The 19668-nt window shown below is 47.5% G+C and overlaps 1 protein-coding gene across 2 annotated transcripts in view; it reads left to right on the top strand.

Moving 5' to 3' along the window:
* USP48 (ubiquitin specific peptidase 48) overlaps window positions 1-19668 on the top strand; it is a 66196-nt gene that overhangs the window by 37950 nt on the left and 8578 nt on the right. The window contains exons 12-20 of one of the 2 annotated variants that reach the window (XM_068241585.1): window positions 1006-1206; window positions 3815-3929; window positions 6199-6329; window positions 7390-7461; window positions 8068-8192; window positions 12636-12758; window positions 12849-12910; window positions 12994-13104; window positions 19181-19314. In XM_068241585.1, the coding sequence (XP_068097686.1) occupies window positions 1006-1206; window positions 3815-3929; window positions 6199-6329; window positions 7390-7461; window positions 8068-8192; window positions 12636-12758; window positions 12849-12910; window positions 12994-13104; window positions 19181-19314 (1074 nt within the window). Of the gene's footprint in view, window positions 1-1005; window positions 1207-3814; window positions 3930-6198; window positions 6330-7389; window positions 7462-8067; window positions 8193-12635; window positions 12759-12848; window positions 12911-12993; window positions 13105-19180; window positions 19315-19668 lie in introns of those variants that run through there. The other variant, XM_068241586.1, reaches the window with a different exon arrangement.

Genomic DNA, 19668 nt, shown 5'->3' with positions numbered 1-19668 from the left:
GCAGTTTTAGAAGGAAACTGCATCTTCTTAAGTCTGAGACAATTCTGCTGGATGTTTTAGAAACCTACTAAGATTTCTCTCTCAGACACTATTGATAAATCTGGCCCAGTGCATCAGTGAACTGATTATGCAATTGCTTTATTTATTTATTCTTTATGACCCATGAGCTGAACTACTGATCTCATGCTTGACTGGCAGAGGTAATACCTCTGGACAATCTAAGATGACTTCACCACTTTTATTTAAAGGGAAGGTCCAGGCAGATTAAAAAACAAAAATAAAATCCACTTACCTGGGGCTTCCTCCAGCCCCTGGCAGCAGTCTTGTGCCCTCACCGCAGCTCCGGTGGCTCCCAGTGTCCTCGGCTGCAAAAGCCAACCTAGCCAGGTCAGCTTTCTGGTCTGCTTCTTGTGCGTTCCACCATGCGGGTCATGTGGTCTGGCCGACGTCATCAGGATTGTACTGCGTCTGCACAGTACAGACCTGATGACGTCGGCCAGACCACATGACCGGCGCGGTGGAACGCACAAGAAGCCGAACGGGCGAGGTCGGCTTCTGCAGCAGAGGACACCGGAGCTGCGGCGAGGGGACAGAACGGCTGCCGGGGCTGGAGGAATCCTCAGGTGAGTGGATTTTGTTTTTTTTATATGCCTGGATGGATCCTTTAAGCATTTATCGTATCTTTTTACAAGTCTTTCAATCACCTCATTATAGTAGTGTCACACTTCACACATACTGGCTGGAGGGAGTGGGGATTCGTGTTAATGCTGCTGAACAAACTGATACGGGCATTCTGCAGTCACATAACAAGTGGTGCAGGGAGAGATGAGATTCACCTGCAAGTTACATTACCTAGAATGCCATGCATAACAAAATGCAAACTGCTGTCACGTTCTGGCTGACCCTGTATGTTGTGTGGTAGGGTTGTTGTACTATTTGTGTGTTGTGCACTCGGCCAGCCAGCAGCTGGTGTTACAGTTTGGGCCTTTTTTTGTGTTCCGGCAGATGACACATACGAGTTTATCCCTCTTGATTGGCTGCAAAAGTGGTTGGATGAATCTACGCCAACAAAGCCCATGGACAACTCCAAGTTCCTTTGTCCGCATGAGAAGCTGCACCCCGATAAGATCTCCCATGTCAAGAGAATCTCCGGAGAGGCAGCCGATATCTTGTACAAGAGATATGGCGGAGGCCCACGGCTAAAAGGTGCGCTCTTGTGGTAGACAGGGCTGTCCACTGATATTGCCCTCTGATTAGGCTGCCTACTTACTGCTGCCCCCATGTCTTGGTCTTCCATGGCCACCAATGCCTCCTTAATAATAAAGTCTGATTAGCTAATGCTTCTACTTGGTGTTAATGGACTACTGACCACAAGGTTTCTGCACGTGCATTATATTGCAAGTAATCTGTTGTGTTCCAGCATCCCTCCAGTCCCCTCCTCTGTGCCAGGATCCCTCCAGCCACGTCCCTCACATTGCCTGTCCCCTCCTGTGTGCCAGGATCCCTCCAGCCACGGCCCTCACATTGCCACTCCCCTCCTCTGTGCCAGGATCCCTCCAGCCACGTCCCTCACATTGCCTGTCCCCTCCTGTGTGCCAGGATCCCTCCAGCCACGTCCCTCACATTGCCTGTTCCCTCCTCTTCCAGGATCCCTCCAGCCACGTGCCTCATATTGCCTGTCCCCTCCTGTGTGCCAGGATCCCTCTAGCCACGTCCCTCACATTGCCAGTCCCCTCCTCTGTGCCAGGATCCCTCCAGCCACGTCCCTCACATTGCCTCTCCCCTCCTGTGTGCCAGGATCCCTCCAGCCACGTGCCTCACATTGCCTGTCTCCTCCTGTGTGCCAGGATCCCTCCAGCCACATACCTCACATTGCCTGTCCCCTCCTGTGTGCCAGGATCCTTCCAGCCACGTCCCTCACATTGCCACTCCCCTCCTCTGTGCTAGGTTCCCTCCAGCCACATACCTCACATTGCCTGTCTCCTCCTGTGTGCCAGGATCCTTCCAGCCACGTCCCTCACATTGCCTGTCCCCTCCTGTGTTCCATGATCGCTCCAGCCATGTCCCTCACATTGCCGTCACCTCCTGTGTGCCAGGATCCCTCCAGCCACGTGCCTCAAAGGCCTGTCACCTCCCGTGTTCCAGGATCCCTCCAGCCACGTGCCTCACATTGCCAGTCCCCTCCTCTGTGCCAGGATCTCTCCAGCCACGACCCTCACATTGCCTGTCCCCTCCTGTGTGCCAGGATCCCTCCAGCCACATACCTCACATTGCCTGTACCCTCCTGTGTTCCAGGATCCCTCCAGCCACGTGCCTCACATTGCCAGTCCCCTCCTGTGTGCCAGGATCCCTCCAGCCACGTCCCTCACATTGCCTGTCCCCTCCTGTGTGCCAGGATCCCTCCAGCCACGTGCCTCACATTGCCAGTCCCCTCCTGTGTGCCAGGATCCCTCCAGCCACGTCCCTCACATTGCCTGTCCCCTCCTGTGTGCCAGGATCCCTCCAGCCACGTCCCTCACATTGCCTGTCCCCTCCTGTGTGCCAGGATCCCTCCAGCCACGTGCCTCACATTGCCAGTCCCCTCCTGTGTGCCAGGATCCCTCCAGCCACGTCCCTCACATTGCCTGTCCCCTCCTGTGTGCCAGGATCCCTCCAGCCACGTGCCTCACATTGCCTGTCCCCTCCTGTGTGCCAGGATCCCTCCAGCCACGTCCCTCACATTGCCAGTCCCCTCCTATGTGCCGGGATCCCTCCAGCCACGTGCCTCACGTTGCCTGTCCCCTCCTCTGTGCCAGGATCCCTCCAGCCACGTCCCTCACGTTGCCTGTCCCCTCCTGTGTGCCAGGATCCCTCCAGCCACGTCCCTCACGTTGCCAGTCCCCTCCTGTGTGCCAGGATCCTTCCAGCCACGTCCCTCACATTGCCAGTCCCCTCCTGTGTGCCAGGATCCCTTCCAGCCACGTGCCTCACATTGCCTGTCCCCTCCTGTGTGCCAGGATCCTTCCAGCCACGTCCCTCACATTGCCAGTCCCCTCCTGTGTGCCAGGATCCCTCCAGCCACGTGCCTCACATTGCCAGTCCCCTCCTGTGTGCCAGGATCCCTCCAGCCACGTGCCTCACATTGCCAGTCCCCTCCTCTGTGCCAGGATCCCTCCAGCCACGTCCCTCACGTTGCCTGTCCCCTCCTCTGTGCCAGGATCCCTCCAGCCACGTCCCTCACATTGCCAATCCCCTCCTCTGTGCCAGGATCCCTCCAGCCACGTCCCTCGCATTGCCTGTCCCATCCTGTGTGCCAGGATCCCTCCAGCCACGTGCCTCACATTGCCAATCAGCAATATGAGTATGAGCAGGTAGTGGTAAAAATTTAGATTGTGTACAGAAAATCTTTCACCAATGCTATTGTACTTCCAGCGGGGAGACTCTCCCACTAGTCCTGCCCTCTCCATAGCACAGATCTGGCTGCTTGGCAGTTCTGTACAACAATCATTGTAGATGATTGGAATTTAAAATGTAAAGCTTTAATTTCCTGCTAACCTTCTCTGCCCTGCCCCTTCCTGACTGCTCTGACGCTCTCCTTCCTGCTACGAAGACCAGTTTGAGCAGTATTTGGTAGGATTTTTACATGTCTAGATTTCCAGTTAACTTTTGTTCAATTTTCTCATTGGTAAACGTAAGGGATGCCAATTCAGTGTACCTGTGTCCCAGTAAGTTCCTCCAGACTCCTTGCTCTGGCCACTTGACACGTGCAGGAAGTGAAATGTCAAGGTTGTGCGTAGCATGGATATGCCATTCACGTGATATGTTTTTCCTGCAGCTGACTCTCTGTGTAAGGAGTGCGTGGTGGAGCGATGCCGGGTGTTACGACTGAAGAATCAGCTAAATGAAGACCACAAGACTATCGCCAACTTGCTGAAGGTGACAGTGAACAGGTAACGCCAGCCGAGTCTGTACACAAGCCTGTCTAACATCCAATGTAAAAAGCTTACAGCAGGGTGAGTGCTATGAGCTCAGCACTGCCCTGCATGGCTCTGTATTTTTGTTGTGTAGCTTATATCCTTCCCCCTCCCAGTTGTTGTTGTCGTATCCCCCTCCCCCCAGCTGTTGAGCTGTCTGTGCTCACTACAGGCTAGGTCAGGCATGGGCAAACTTGGCCCTCCAGCTGTTAAGGAACTACTAGTCCCACAATGCATTGCAGGAGTCTGACAGACAGTCATGACTCATTGTGGGATTTGTAGTTCCTTAACAGCTGGAGGGCCAAGTTTGCCCATGCCTGGGCTAGGTGGTGCACCCATATCATTAGGTGGTTGCACTCAGACCACTCCACTACAGTAATGATGCTGCAACCTAAAGAATCATACATGCATATCTGGTGAATATTGGGGTTCAAGTCCTTGTGTGACATTGCAGGGTTGAAACTGTACAATCGCGTTGTTAGCCATATACCGCTTCGGGATGAAAGGCTGATGGAGCAGTGTAGGCGTGATGTCACGTGAGAGGGGATCTGCCAGGCTAAATGTTGGCTGCGCAGTCAGTGTGGGTCGGGGGCTGCTGAAAATATGCTGGGTTCTCGGTAAGGGGGGGGGGGGGGACACTGGGCTGGCGGCCTGTATGGGGGGGGGGGGGTCGACGACACTGTAAATCTCCCTTTTTTTTTTTTTTTTGCTAATTTCCCTGGTATTTAGATTCATTAATATTTAACCAGCACATGTGGGACGGCCATCCAGCATCTTATGGAGTCGCACCCTCTGCATCTGACCACTGTTTGTGCTGCCAGAGGCGGTTGTTCTGCACATTTGCAGTTGGTCATCTACAGATAACCTGGGGAGGGACCTCTTACTTTCTCTTTAAAGCGGAACTCCAGCCTAAACATACTGTCATTAAGTTACGATAGTTATGTTAATTAAAATAGATAGGTAATATAATCTCTTACCCACACTGTTTTAAAAGAACAGGCAAATGTTTGATTTCATGAGGGCAGCCATTTTTTTAGTTGAAAGGAGGTGACAGGGAGCATGAGACACAGTTCCAACTGTCCTGTGTCCTGAGCACCTCTCCCAGTTGCTAGGCAACGTGAATAACATAGGAAATCCCATCATGCTCTGCACTGCATCAGGGGAAAAAAGCCTGGGCTTTTTTTTCTTTGATGGGTGGAGCTTGGCTAAAAATGCAGCTAAAATGATGCTTTGGTAAGAAAAACAGTTCTGATGCTGTGAAACTGGTAAAGAAACACCAAGCTTTTTCAGTTCTGCCGAGTAGGTTTTTAGTCCGGAGGTTTACTTCAAGCAATGCTAGCCGCACATTTACTGATGTGTGTGTGTGTGTGTAACATGTTACTGAGCGCATATGTCTGAGTGGGAAGGCGTTCAATTCTATATAAGCAAAAGCCCTGCCCACCATTCAGCAGTTATTTACCTGACGGGGGGGGGGTTGACCGTAAAACTCAACACTGAAAAATGAAGAAATAAAGTTAGGCCTCTGTACTCCACCATGTTATAGCTGACAGTAATCACTGCATAAAAACAGGGACTATACAACATGGACTGTCAGCTCACTTCTGCTGGAAGACAGAAATTGCATATATACATTATAAGCTGAAGACGTCAAATCTGAGCTAAAACAGGAACGCTGCATAAAAACATGGACTTTCATGCTTCTGCTACAGAAAAGGGATTTTAGTTGTTGGTGATACGATAACGTATCCTTGGTCTGGTGAGTCCTACTCTACTGGACATAGTGCCTGTGAATCTGTACAATGTACCTTGTGATTGTATAATGCCCTGTGTGAAGGAGATGAGAGCTGCCTTTGGCAGCCTGGTTTGGATAACTATACCTCCTCTCTTAATGTGCACCTGAGATGTAAAGCAAAGAAAAAACTATCTGTACCTGGGGCTTTCTCCAGCCCGTCGGTCCCTCGACGTGGACTTCAGCCTCATGGATCCTCCACTAGGCGGCCTGGTAATTCAGCCAGTCGGGGAGTCATGCTCAGCCATGCACGTTCCTCCTATCGTGCTTCCGTTGCTGAAACGTTCTGCACCTTTGTCGACTGATTGAATTGCCTTGGGGAGGATCCAGTTGGCCTGGGAAGACAGCAAGGGACCAACAAGTCTGAATGGGGCTGGAGGAAGCCCCAGGTATGTAAAGGTTTTTCTTTACTTCTCAGGTATCCTTTAACAAGTCTTTGTGTTTTGTCTTCTGTAGCAATGAAGGTTACTGGGTAGGAAAGGGGTCGTTACGGCGATGGCGGCAGTTGGCAGCAGAGCAGCTCGACCAGCATGAAGATGAGATGGATCATGGTGATGTGAAGATCAATGGGAATGCCCCAAAGAAAGGTAATGTACCTGCGTGGTGACGGTGGATGCCGAGGCGTGTGTGCAGCAGTGGTGACATGCTGAGGTGCTCATACAGTGGCAGCAGACTGAGGCGTGTGTGCAGTGGTGGCGTATGCTGAGCTGTTTGTGCACTGGCAGCAGACTCTGAGGGGTTTGTGCAGTGGTGGCGTATGCTGAGCTGTTTGTGTAGTGGCAGCAGACTCTGAGGCATGTGTGCAGTGGTGGCGTATGCTGAGCTGTTTGTGTAGTGACAGCAGACTCTGAGGCGTATGTGCAGTGGTGGCGTATTCTGAGCTGTTTGCACTGGCAGAAGACTGAGGCATGTGTGCAGTGGTGACATATGCTGAGCTGTTTGCACTGGCAGCAGACTCTGAGGCATGTGTACAGTGGTGGCTCATGCTGTGCTGTTTGAGCACTGGCAGCAGACTGAGGCGTGTGTGTGCAGTGGTGGTGCATGCTGAGCTGTTTGTGTAGTGGCAGCAGACTCAGGCGTGTGTGCAGTGGTGGCATTTAGTGAGCTGTTTGTGTAGTGGCAGCAGACTCTGAGGCATGTGTGCAGTGGTGGCTCATGCTGTGCTGTTTGAGCACTTGCAGCAGACCCTGAGGCGTGTGTGCAGTGTGCCACGCATGCTGAACAGTTTTGTGTTGGCAGCAGACACTGCGTACCAATATTGCGCAGTTGATGCTGAGGGGTGTGTGTTTGGCTCATGCTGACCAGTTTGTGCGGTGGCAGCAGACACTGAGGAACAGTGTTGCATGGTTCACGCTGAGAGGCGCGTGTCTGGTGGCATTGGATGCTGAATGAGCTCAGTTGTGATTTTACTTTTATTAGGGATAGTGAATTAATTACTGTACAAATCGTTTCGAGTTTGTACAAGTTTGTGCAAACTCTGTATGCAAATTTATGTAGCTTGAAAACAGACCAATAGAATTCACCTCAGCAAGATTTGATTGGTCCATTTTCAAGGTACCTAAACTGGCATTGAAAATATGCATAATCCTGTACGAACTGTGAACGATATGCATTTCATTGATCATCTGTAATCTGTATGCCTCACAGAGGAACTTCTGGAAGGTAAAAGGGAAGAGGACTCAGACTTGGCCTTTAATGAAGATGTTATGTGCCAGCATGGTGAGTTGTCACATATCACCTCATTGATTCCTGTGTGTTGTGTATAGGAAGTTAAAGGATACCTGAGGTGACGTGAGATGATGAGATAGACATGGGTATGTACAGTGCCTAGCACACAAATAACTAGGCTGTGTTCCTTTTTTTTTTTTTTTTTTTTTTTTTTTTTTTTTTCTCTGCCTGAAAGTGTTAAATATCAGGTATGTAAGTGGCTGACTTTGTCCTGACCCAGACAGGAAGTGACTACAGTGTGACCCTCACTGATGAGAAATTCCGCTTTTTATCTCTCTCTTGCTGTCAGAAGCCATTTTCTGCTAGGAAAGTGTTTTATAGTTGGAATTTCTTATCAGTGAGGGTCACACTGTAGTCACTTCCTGACTGAGTCAGGACTGAGTCAGCCACTTACATACCTGATATTTAACTCTTTCAGGCAGAGAAAGAAAAAAAGGAACACAGCCTAGTTATTTGTCTGCTAGGCACTGTACGTACACATGTCTATCTTATCATGTCACATGTCACTTCAGGTATCCTTTAATGGCATAGTTAGAAGTCACATACTGGATGTTGATGTAGGCGTGCTTTGTCATGTGGTTGGTTGTTCTCTGTCAGGTGGTCTCAGCACATCAGAGAGCGAGAGGCGGCTGATCTCGGAGGCAGCGTGGCACAAGCTGAGGCAATATTTCCCAGAAGCACCGGAGTTCCTCCACAGCCAGGAGTCATGTGAGCAGTGCAAGGTATGGCTGATGGCACACCTGCGTCACAATCTGTACAGGGCCAGCTACTGTATATGCATTACAACTTGCACATAGTGAATTGGTTAAAGAGGAACTCCAGCCTAAACAAACATACTGTCATAAAGTTACATTAGTTATGTTAATTAAAATAGATGGGTAATATCTCTTACCCACCCTGGTTTAAAAGAACAGGCATATGTATGTGATTTCATGAGGGCAGCCATCTTTTTGGTTGAAAGGAGGTGACAGGGAGCTTGAGACACAGTTCCAACTGTCCTGTGTGCTGATCACCCCTCCCAGTTGCTAGGCAACGTGCATAACAACATAGGAAATCCCATCATGCTTTGCACAGCATCAGGGAAAAAAAGGCCAGGCAGTTTTCTTTGATGGGGCGTAGCTTAAGCTTTTGTGCAGCTAAAAATGAGGCTTGGGTAAAAAAACAAAGTTCTGATGCTGTGAAACTGTTAAAGAAACACAAAACCTTTTCAGTGCGGCTGAGTAGCTTTTTAGTCTGGAGGTTCACTTTAAGGACTCTGACACTGGAGGACCTGGCTTCAAATCTCTGCTCTTCCTGTCCAGTAAGCTAGAACCTATTCAGCTAGAGGTCCTTGGGCAAGATTCCCTGCCACTGCCTACTGAGTGCACCATAGTGGCTGTAGCTCAAGCGCTTTCCACCGGGAGAAAAGCGCAATATAAATGTTATTTGTCTTTCACACTGGTACTGATATTACCCTCAGCCTGACCCTACACGAAGCTTTACCAGCCTTCTGCGCAGTGCTCAGAACATTTGGTATGCGAACTCCAAGATGTCCTATAGATGTGGCAAGAGACAGAGGAGAGTGCTCGATCCTCATACTGCTAGACCTTTCTGCAGCCTTTGATACAGTTGACCATGACATCTTGATAAACAGGCTACAGGAATACTGCGGCATTGATGGCATAGTTCTTCAGTGGTTCCAATCCTTCTTGAGTGGCAGAACCCACAAAGTGTCTATGGGGCCCTTCCTGTCCACCCCTGTATCACTTAAGTATGGGGTGCCCCAGGGCTCAATACTCTCTCCCCTGCTTTTCGCTATTTACATGTTACCGCTGGGAAAACTAATCCAAAAACATGGCCTGACATACCACTGCTATGCAGACGACACCCAACTATATCTTTCCTTCAAGCCTGGTGTGACAGACCCAACTCTAACTATAAACGCCTGCTTACGTGAACTACAGCAATGGATGAATGACAACTGGCTGAAACTAAATGCAGACAAAACTGAAGTCCTTCTAATTGGAGGGCAGAGCATGATAACAAAACAACTTAACTTGCAGTCTTCACCACTGGGAATAGGAGCTCTGATCATGTGCGTAGCCTGGGAGTTCTAATTGATTGGGATTTAAACTTCAGAACTCAAATCTCTGCTGTGGTGAAATCATCCTATTTTCACCTGAAGAACATTGCAAAAATTAAGCACCTCATCCCCCCCAGAAGATCTGCCAACCTTAGTCCACGCCTTCATCACATCCCGACTGGACTATTGCAATGCTCTCTACACTGGTCTTCCAAAAAAGGCCTTGTTCCGTCTACAGCTGATACAGAATACTGCTGCCAGACTGCTAACCAACCAACCCCGTCACATAACGCCAGTCCTGCACTCCCTTCACTGGCTACCTATAGAATGGAGGGTCCTATTCAAGATCGGCCTACTGACATTTAAATCCCTGAATAATCTAGGCCCTGGATACATGAAAGATATGTTGCAGCTACGTAGCAATCCCCGCATTCTCAGATCAACAGGTTCTAATAATCTAGTCATACCCAGAGTCCACCTGGAAACGTTTGGTCCCAGAGCCTTCTGTCATGCTGCCCCTACGTTTTGGAACTCCTTAGCTCAACAGATCAGGACAGCTCCATCCCTGGACGTGTTTAAATCCAGACTGAAAACCCACCTGTTCAGTTTGGCATTTGCAGAAATATAACTTTTGTTGTGTGAATACTTCATCCTACTAATTACTGAATCTGAGAGAGCCTAAGCGCTTTGAGTCCTATGGGAGAAAAGCGCTATAGAAATGGTATTGTATTGTATGTGCAGACATATTCTGTCTGTGCTGTAAAAGTTGAGTTCAAGAAAAAGTGTAATCGTGATTCTTATATGAATAGTCACATGACTGTATACACACTAGAAATCCTATAAGAATGCAAACTGTTGTATTAATTATAAACAACATTAAATAGATATAAAGTATATATTTCCTAATTAGGAATACTTAAGCCTACTTAAAAATTACATCTTCATAATAAAGATACATTTCTGACATAACTATCAGCGTAGTAGAAACGCGCACAGCAGCTGCCTCTACGTGTTCGGACTGGAACACCCACCAATAACTACGATTCTGTCACCTTTCTCACTGGCGAACTGAGGGGGCTATTCCGGGTGTCTGGAACCTCCCCCCTGCACTGAGCTGTGTATTCAGCCAGGGAAGCCCGCATAATATTAACAGCCTCATTCTCCCTCCCTTCTTACTTCTGGTGCCTCCCTCCAGCTAATAGAATGTTGATTATGGAGTCCTGGACTCTCCACAGCACAGAAGTGTCAGACATGATGAAATTAGAGTGCAGGCAAGCTGGTAAATATGCACAGCATGATGCAGAGCTTGCCTGGACTCAGGGTCTGTGGGCAAACATCTGTCTGGTCTCTCCCCATTGTTATAATGACTGCATGTGTGGGTAAGGTGTTTAACAAGCTGAAAAGTTTTTGACAGTCCCTAGACTCCAGGAGGGCTTCTTTCTGACTTGTGTGAGAGACTGACAGGGACAGGAGTCCGATTACAGGCAAGTAGCCTGTGTGATGTGGGACTGCAATACAGATAAGTTCTCTGCTCCATCTCAGGCTATTCTCAATTTCTCCACTCCTCTCTCTGGGCTAGTGCACGCCAAAATGACAATAGCAATCGCTAGAAATTTGTGAGTGTGATTTTGTGAAGTGATTTTCAGAGCGATTTTTGAATGAATTGCTCAAAAACATGCTACATGCAGTATACCTGCGATTTTGAAAAAAATCACAACGCTGCTGTGGGAACACCCTCATAGGGCAACATTAGCCAAGCGCTTTTCAAATCACTGTTGATTTGAAAAATGCTCAGAAGCACTCTTGATGTGCACCAGCCTCCTTCATTCACCTTTGTTTCCCTCTTCCCCTAGAGCTGGCTGTGTGTTCTTGTCATACAGGAAAGCTAAATAAAAGTGCAATCCTGGTGAGGCAAAATATTATTTAGTATTTATATAGCGCCGCCATCTTCCGCAGATGCATATATCCCTGCATCATATGGGTATCGCTTGCGCTATGTGACACTATGTAGCATATTCCACTGAATTGTCCAAACTAAGTCTATCTCCCGTTCCTCTCTCGGGGAGTTGTGCCAGCGCTGTACCCCGTTCAAATTTGCTGCTACCAGAAGCCCTCAGAAACACTTGTGTCCTTGAGTACTTCCAAAGATAGGCAGCTCCGTAATACGCCAGCGCACTTTTGTGCATGGGCAGTATGGAGCCACCTGTATTCGGAAGCACTCGGGACATACGTGCTTCTGGACCTTTCAGGAACCCCCCCCCCTTAAAAATCCTGCGTTTGCCCCTGTTTCTCCATCTATCAGTCACTGCCACACTCTGTACATTAATATTTAAAGGACACGTCCAAGGAGCTTAAAAATTAAAAAAAATCCACTTACCTGGGGCTTCCTCCAGCCCCTGCCAGCCGTCCTGTGCCCTCGCCGCAGCTCTGCTCTCCGCCGGTGGTCCAAGGTCCTTTCCGGTACAAAATACCTCCTGCGCTTCAGCATGTGGCTCACAGATTCGCACTCTTGTCATCCGGACTGTACTGTGCAGGCGCAGTAGTTCTGCGCAGTACAGTCCGCATGATGTCAGTGTGACTCCGTGAGCCGCACGCTGAAGCGCACGTAGATGCTGATCGGCTCCGGGAACCACCGGAGCTGTGGTGAGGGGGAACAGAACGGCTGCCAGGGGCTGGAGGAAGCCCCAGGTTAGTTTTGTTTTTTTTATATGCTCCTCTGACCTTCCTTTTAAAGGAAACCTGAGATGGTTCATACTGCTGTTTTTATACTCACCTGGGGCTTTTTTCAGCTCCATGCTGTCCGTGGTCTTCCTGCCCGGCCGCTGTGTTGTCCTGTGGTAGCCTCCGGTCTTTTCTTCAGTTGGGTTCTTATGTGCATGCACGGTCCGAGCGCACACACTCCCCCCGGCTGGAGAGGACGGCGAGGCAACCCACAAACCACCTGGGGCTAGAGGAAGTCCCAGGTAAGTACAAATACAGCAGTATGAACCGTCTCAGGTAGACTTTATAAAGGACTTCTGGTTGAACTCGATGGACGTATGTCTTTTTTTTCAACCCAAATGACTATGACTTGTAGCATTGCTGATAGGATGTATTCTTGCAGGTTCTGGAAAGAGAAGGTGAGCAGTATGACGCTCTTCATAAGAGAATGGCCAATGAACAGAAGCTTGCTCTCGCCAACCTCTTCCAGGACAAGAATCGACCCGCTGGAGGGACGTGGCCTCAGGTACACTAGATGTCACCAGCATCTGGTTGTGTCAGAGATAGTCAATGTACCTCTGTTCCCCATAACTGGTGGTTTTCCTCTGATTTGCAGGAGGTGTCAGAGCTGTTTGTGGTGTCGCAGCTCTTTGTGGAGGAATGGAGGAAGTTTATCAGGTAAGGTGACCGGACATGAGAATACTGGATACATGTCATGTGTGAGGTCTCTTCAGTGCTCTCATACAGTCCTATATCTGCAGGCGGCCTACCAAGAGCGGCCCGGTATCCACTCTGGGGAATGGCTACCTCCTCTGTCCCCACGGTGGCCTCATGTTTTCCTTCTCAGACATGACAAAGGAAGATTCCAAACTGTGAGTATATCATTACACCTTGACAGGGAGGAAATGGATCTGTGGAAATATTTCTTGTGATAGTAGTAGAGTTATTTACAATGCTTTGTAATTTACGATGCCTCTGTGACAGTCCTGAGTCCAATTGTGTGAGGAAACCAGGGGTGTTATCTATAAGTCATAAATTAGCTAATGTTCTCTCAAAACCCCATTCAGATGTTTTATTTAAGGTATCTTAATGGCATACCTATGCTTGCAAACAAACATCTATGTATCCACTTTTGATGTTGCATGTATATAGCTGTCTGTTCCAACAACTTGTAAGCAAGTCTGGTGAAGGCGGAATAGCCCAAAGCTTACTCTTATTCTTGTAAGGTAACCAATAAATGGTAACGTCCTGATTCACAACTTGTAATTTCTTGCCGTCATTCTACTTATGTATGTCCACAGTGGTGCGTAAAAATCGTGGTGGATTGTTCCTATGCATATTACAGAGACCTCTCATAAATGGACTTCGTGAATTGCACGTCTTGTTCCCCAACCCTGTCCTCAAGGCCCACCAACAGTGCATGTTTTGTGAAAATCCAAAGGGGTCAATAATCTGCTCTGCTGAGACATTAATTACCTCACCTGTGCAAGTTTGTGGTTTTCTGCAAAACGTACTGTTGGTGGGCCTTGAGGATAGGGTTGGGGAACTGTGTATTATAGTATCTGCTTGATGCAGAAACCAAACACATATTTCTTTGATCCACCTCCAGCTTTCTGCAAAGTGTTGAGATGGTCAGGTGTGGAACCCTTGGGATCTTGGGCTGGGGAATTTTGACCCACTCCTCACGCAAACTTTTGCCACTGGAAGATGGTTTCTGGGAACACCTTTGTATGGCATGATCGAGAATAGCCCAGATATGGGGTTCTTTGTCAGGCTACTGACTGACCCATGCCAGCTTTTGAATGCCATGTTATGCCTGCCAGGTCTGGTTGTGTTTAGCACAATGGTATAGAGCACCATCTTCTATAGACAGTGGTTTTGGAATCAACTCATTGGAAAATATTGGCAGCAGACCCTTCTCCAAAAGGGCAACATATTTTGCGCTGTTGATGGTGCCCACATATCCCACTAGCTCTAATCGCCCCATGCTTTGAATGGCTGAAGCACCGAAGCTGGGCACTCTCATAGCAGCAATGATATGCGCTCTGCGCAAGAGTAATTCGGTGATCACCATACCACAAATTACAGTGGTGTGAAAAACTATTTGCCCCCTTCCTGATTTGTTATTCTTTTGCATGTTTGTCACACTTAAATGTTTCTGCTCATCAAAAACCGTTAACTATTAGTCAAAGATACCATAATTGAACACACAATGCAGTTTTAAATGACGATTTTTATTATTTAGTTAGAAAAAAAACTCCAAATCTACATGGCCCTGTGTGAAAAAGTGATTGCCCCCCTTGTTAAAAAATAACTTAACTGTGGTTTATCACACCTGAGTTCAATTTCTGTAGTCACCCCCAGGCCTGATTACTGCCACACCTGTTTCAATCAAGAAATCACTTAAAGGGAAGGTTCAAGCAAAATAAAAAAATGAGTTTCACTTACCTGGGGCTTCTACCAGCCCCATGCAGCCATCCTGTGCCCTCATAGTCACTCACTGCTGCTCCAGTCCCCCGCTGGCAGCTTGCCGACCTCGGAGGTCGGCGGGACGCATTGCGTACATTTTTACGCATTCCCGCTAGTGCAGGAACATTAACACATACATTTTACGCCTTGCTGGTTCAATGCGTAAAAATGTACGCATTGAACCAGCAACGCGTAAAATGTATGTGTTAATGTTCCTGCACTAGCGGGAATGCGTAAAAATGTACGCAATGCGTCCCGCCGACCTCCGAGGTCGGCAAGCTGCCAGCGGGGGACTGGAGCAGCAGTGAGTGACTACGAGGGCACAGGATGGCTGCATGGGGCTGGTAGAAGCCCCAGGTAAGTGAAACTCCTTTTTTATTTTGCTTGAACCTTTCCTTTAAATAGGAACTATCTGACAAAGAGTAGTAGACCAAAAGCACCTCAAAAGCTAGACATGCCAAAATCCAAAGAAATTCAGGAACAAATGAGAACAAAAGTACTGTAATTGAGATCTATCAGTCTGGTAAAGGTTCAGGGCCGGATTTGTACTTTCCAGTGCCCTAGGCCTGCTGTCATCTACCCCCCCCCCCCCCCCCGCCACCACCAAAAAACATTCTGACCAACACTGACTATCGATTATTGGTTTGAATGGGCTCATTTCAGTTGTGCTGCTCTGCCTCCCATTCAGCCAAGAGTCAGAGGATGCTCTGCCTGCTCAATAATTCCTGCAATTTGTGCTCCTGCCCAAAAGTGCACAGCAGCCAATAGTGTTCTGGGAATGCATACTTGAGAAATGACGCTGATATATGTACTTGTCAAGAATGCATAACACTATACTGGCGTTGGTTGCTGTGCACATCTGGGCAGGAGCAGAAAACTTGCGCAAGTCGCAAGTGGCCAGAGCATGCGCTGCTTCTTTGTCCTCTGTGCGACTGGCTGCAGTCATAGCCACAGACAGGTGACAGGGAGCGTGAGTGGCCAGAGCATGCGCTGCTTCTTTGTCCTCTGTGAGTCTGGCTGCAGTCATAGCCACAGACAGGTGACAGGGAGCGTGAGTGGCCAGAGCATGCGCTGCTTCTTTGTCCTCTGTGCGACTGGCTGCAGTCATAGCTACAAACAGGTGACAGGGAGCGTGAGTGGCCAGAGCATGCGCTGCTTCTTTGTCCTCTGTGAGACTGGCTGCAGTCAGAGCCACAAACAGGTGACAGGGAGCGTGAGTGGCCAGAGCATGCGCTGCTTCTTTGTCCTCTGTGAGACTGGCTGCAGTCAGAGCCACAAACAGGTGACAGGGAGCGTGAGTGGCCAGAGCATGCGCTGCTTCTTTATCCTCTGTGCGACTGGCTGCAGTCATAGCCACAAACAGGTGACAGGACAGCGCAATGGAGAGAAACAGAGAACAGGTAAGTAGCAAACATCCTGTCAATACCCACTTTGGATGTTTGGTTGTAATTAGAGCGGACCTGAACTCAGAACTTCCTCTCTGCTTCAAAAGATACACAATAATATAACCTTTAAAAAACATTTCTTTGTTACAGCTGATACAAATCCTGCAATAAATCGGCAGTGTCTACTTCCTGCTTTCATGGAAGCAGACATATTGTTAACATCCTGTGCTTTCAAATTAGCTTAGATGTTGTGGCAGTCAGGGGACACAGGAGAGATCAAATTACAACGTCAGATTAGACACAGATGAGGGGGAATTACACAGGCTCTCTAAAAAAATACAAGGTAGATTTTTCTATGTTTTCCTTCTGTCCTGTGCAAGAGTTCAGCTCCACTTTAAAGCATCTGAATGATATTTATTTATATTTGAAAAATCTAGGTATCTCTTTTGAATGTTGAAAGTACATATGGTGGTGTGCTCTAACATATTGACAGTATACAGGAACAAAGTCTTAAGAAGGCTTATTCACAGAAAGATTACTTTTTTTTCTTTTAAGCCAATAAATGGTATCGTCCTCATTCAAAACTCTCTGCTTTCGCTGTGGCTAAAATGGTACAATGCTTTACTGCTACAGGAAAGAAGGATGCCAAACTATACAGACTAGCATAGAGGTAGTAACAGCTCAGGTGACAGTGACAGTTTAGCAATGAAAGTAAAGCAAACAGCATTTTTATTCCTCTCATAGATGGTAGGAACAGAAAATGAGTCAGGAAAGAGTTAACTGAGACCACTGCTGGCTAGGAAGAAAAAAAACCCTAAAGCCATACATTTAAGTAGACTAGAGATAAGAAAGTGTAATTTAGAGCTGCTGGGGTCAGTGTCACAACTATAAAAGAGAAAGTGAAGAAATTAGCAGGGTTCACTCATGTCTTTGAATGCCTGCATTAAAACTCAGCGGAACTTAGTTCTTTCTGCTTTGTAATGTAAATCCCTGGTATTTCTCACATCAACTTGTATGATCATGATAAGAGGAATTGATCATCAGATGAGGTGACAGTAGATGTTGATTGAGAGAGAGACTTGCTGGAATTGGGGAACTCTGGAATTCAGCTATTAGTGCAGAGCAGGGCGCTGGCTGGCTGCGCTGCGGGACCAGAAGAGGTGATTAATTTTGACATATGACCTCTTCTCTCTCCAAGTCATGCCGCCCTTCTTATCTTATCTGATTTTATCGCCCTAGGCCGTGACCTTTGTGGCCTTTCCAGAAATCCGGCCCTGTAAAGGTTATAAAGCCATTTCTATAGCTTTGGGACTCCAGCGAACCACAGTGAGAGCCATTATCCACAAATGGCAAAAAGATGGAACAGTGATGAACCTTCCCAGGAGTGGCCGGCAGACCAGAATTACCCCAAAAGCGCAGAGAAAACTCATCCGAGAGGTCACAAAAGACCCCAGGACAACATCTAAAGAACTGCAGGCCTCACTTGCCTCAATTAAGGTCAGTGTTCACGACTCCACCATAAGAAAGAGACTGGGCAAAAACGGCCTGCATGGCAGATATCCAAGGCGCAAACCACTTTTAAGCAAAAAGAACATTAAGGCTAGTCTCAATTTTGCTTAAAAACATCTCAATGATTGCCAAGACTTTTGGGAAAATACCTTGTGGACCGACGAGACAAAAGTTGAACTTTTTGGAAGGTGCGTGTCCCGTTACATCTGGCGTAGAAGAAACACAGCATTTCAGCAAAAGAACATCATACCAACAGTAGATTATGGTGGTGGTAGTGTGATGGTCTGTTTTTTTGTTTTTTTTTTGCTGTGATAGATGGAACCATGAATTCTACTGTCTACCAAAAAATCCTGAAGGAGAATGTCTGGCCATCTGTTCGGCAACTCAAGCTGAAGCGATCTTGGGTGCTGCAGCAGGACAATGACCCAAAACACACCAGCAAATCCACCTCTGAATGGCTGAAGAAAAACAAAATGAAGACTTTGGAGTGGCCTAGTCAAAGTCCTGACCTGAATCCTATTGAGATGTTGTGGCATGACCTTAAAAAGGCGGTTCATGCTAGAAAACCCTCAAATAAAGCTGAATTACAACAATTCTGCAAAGATGAGTGGGCCAAAATTCCTCCAGAGAGCTGTAAAAGACTCGTCGCAAATTATTGCAAACGCTTGATTGCAGTTATTGCTGCTAAGGGTGGCCCAACCAGTTATTAGGTTCAGGGGGCAATTTCTTTTTCACACAGGGCCATGTAGGTTTTGAGTTTTTTTCTCACTAAATAATAAAAACCATCATTTAAAACTGCATTTTGTGTTCGATTATGTTATCTTTGACTAATAGTTAACGGTTTTTGATGAGCAGAAACATTTAAGTGTGACAAACATGCAAAAGAATAACAAATCAGGAAGGGGGCAAATAGTTTTTCACACCACTGTATATCTCCCTCAGAGTTGCTACAACTCGGAGGGGGGAATAGTATTTAACGTTGCCTGGGAGTTTTGCGGCAGTAGGGAGAGCCTTAATTCAGCTCGCCCTGTGCTGAACTCACCGATGGCGTACATACACATACGCCCATGTTTGACCATGGGTCTGGTGGATTTCTTGACTAGGTTGTCACCACTACAGTCCTCAAACTCTTTGCCAGCCCTCAACTGTCCTGCTGTTGAGCCCAATTGACCGGGATGTTACATAGTTGCGTTTTTTTAAAATGTATCCATCAAGAATCGCCCAATTAGTGGTACAAAATGGTGCCTCAATTCTGCGCCACCTTTGTTTAAAGGCATCCTTCATCCTCTTGCAAATCCATGGTATTAATATCGCTTCTCATCACATTGCATGGTGTCTATTTTTGAGATGTCTCTGTATTGCAGGGGGATCTCACCATTGTGGGAGGGGAGGAGACACATACTACTTCAGGAAAATCTCACCACTGTGGGAGGGGACACAAGCTACTGTAGAGCAATCTTACCATGGGTATAGGGGGGAAATTGCTGTATGGAATCTGAATTTCCAGATGCTGCTGACCTGTAATGTTGGTTTAGTGTCTTGCATGACGTTCTTTTGATGGTAACTGTGTAATCTCTCTGCACAGTATAGCCCTGCTATGGCCTTCTGAGTGGGACATTATCAAGAAACACTTCATTGTTGATCATACAATCAGAATCCTCCGGAAAAATGTTACACAAGACGATAACACTGAAACCGTCATTTATGTCTCTGATCCTGGTATATTCGCCTTTCTTCTCTTATTCTCCTTTGTCTCTTACCTGTACCAACTTATGTTCCGTAATACCGCTGTATGTGGTAGGGGTCACTAGACTGGATCAGTGAGTAATACGCCTGTTTATTATTGGAGAGTTGTGTGTGGTGTCACTAGGCTGGATCAGTGAGTAATACTCCTGTAAGTTATTGCAGAGCTCTGTGTAGCAGTGTTAGTAGGCTGGATCAGTGAGTAAAACTCCTGTGTGTGGTAGGTGCCACTAGGCTGCATCTGTGAGTAAAACTCCTGTGTATTATTGGAGAGCTTTGTGGTAGGTGTCAATAGGCTGGATCAGTGAATGATACTCCTGTGTATGAATG

This window comes from Hyperolius riggenbachi, chromosome 6 (assembly GCF_040937935.1).
Source record: "Hyperolius riggenbachi isolate aHypRig1 chromosome 6, aHypRig1.pri, whole genome shotgun sequence".
In the NCBI taxonomy this organism is placed as follows: domain Eukaryota; kingdom Metazoa; phylum Chordata; class Amphibia; order Anura; family Hyperoliidae; genus Hyperolius; species Hyperolius riggenbachi.
This window is presented reverse-complemented; position numbering and strand designations above follow the sequence as displayed.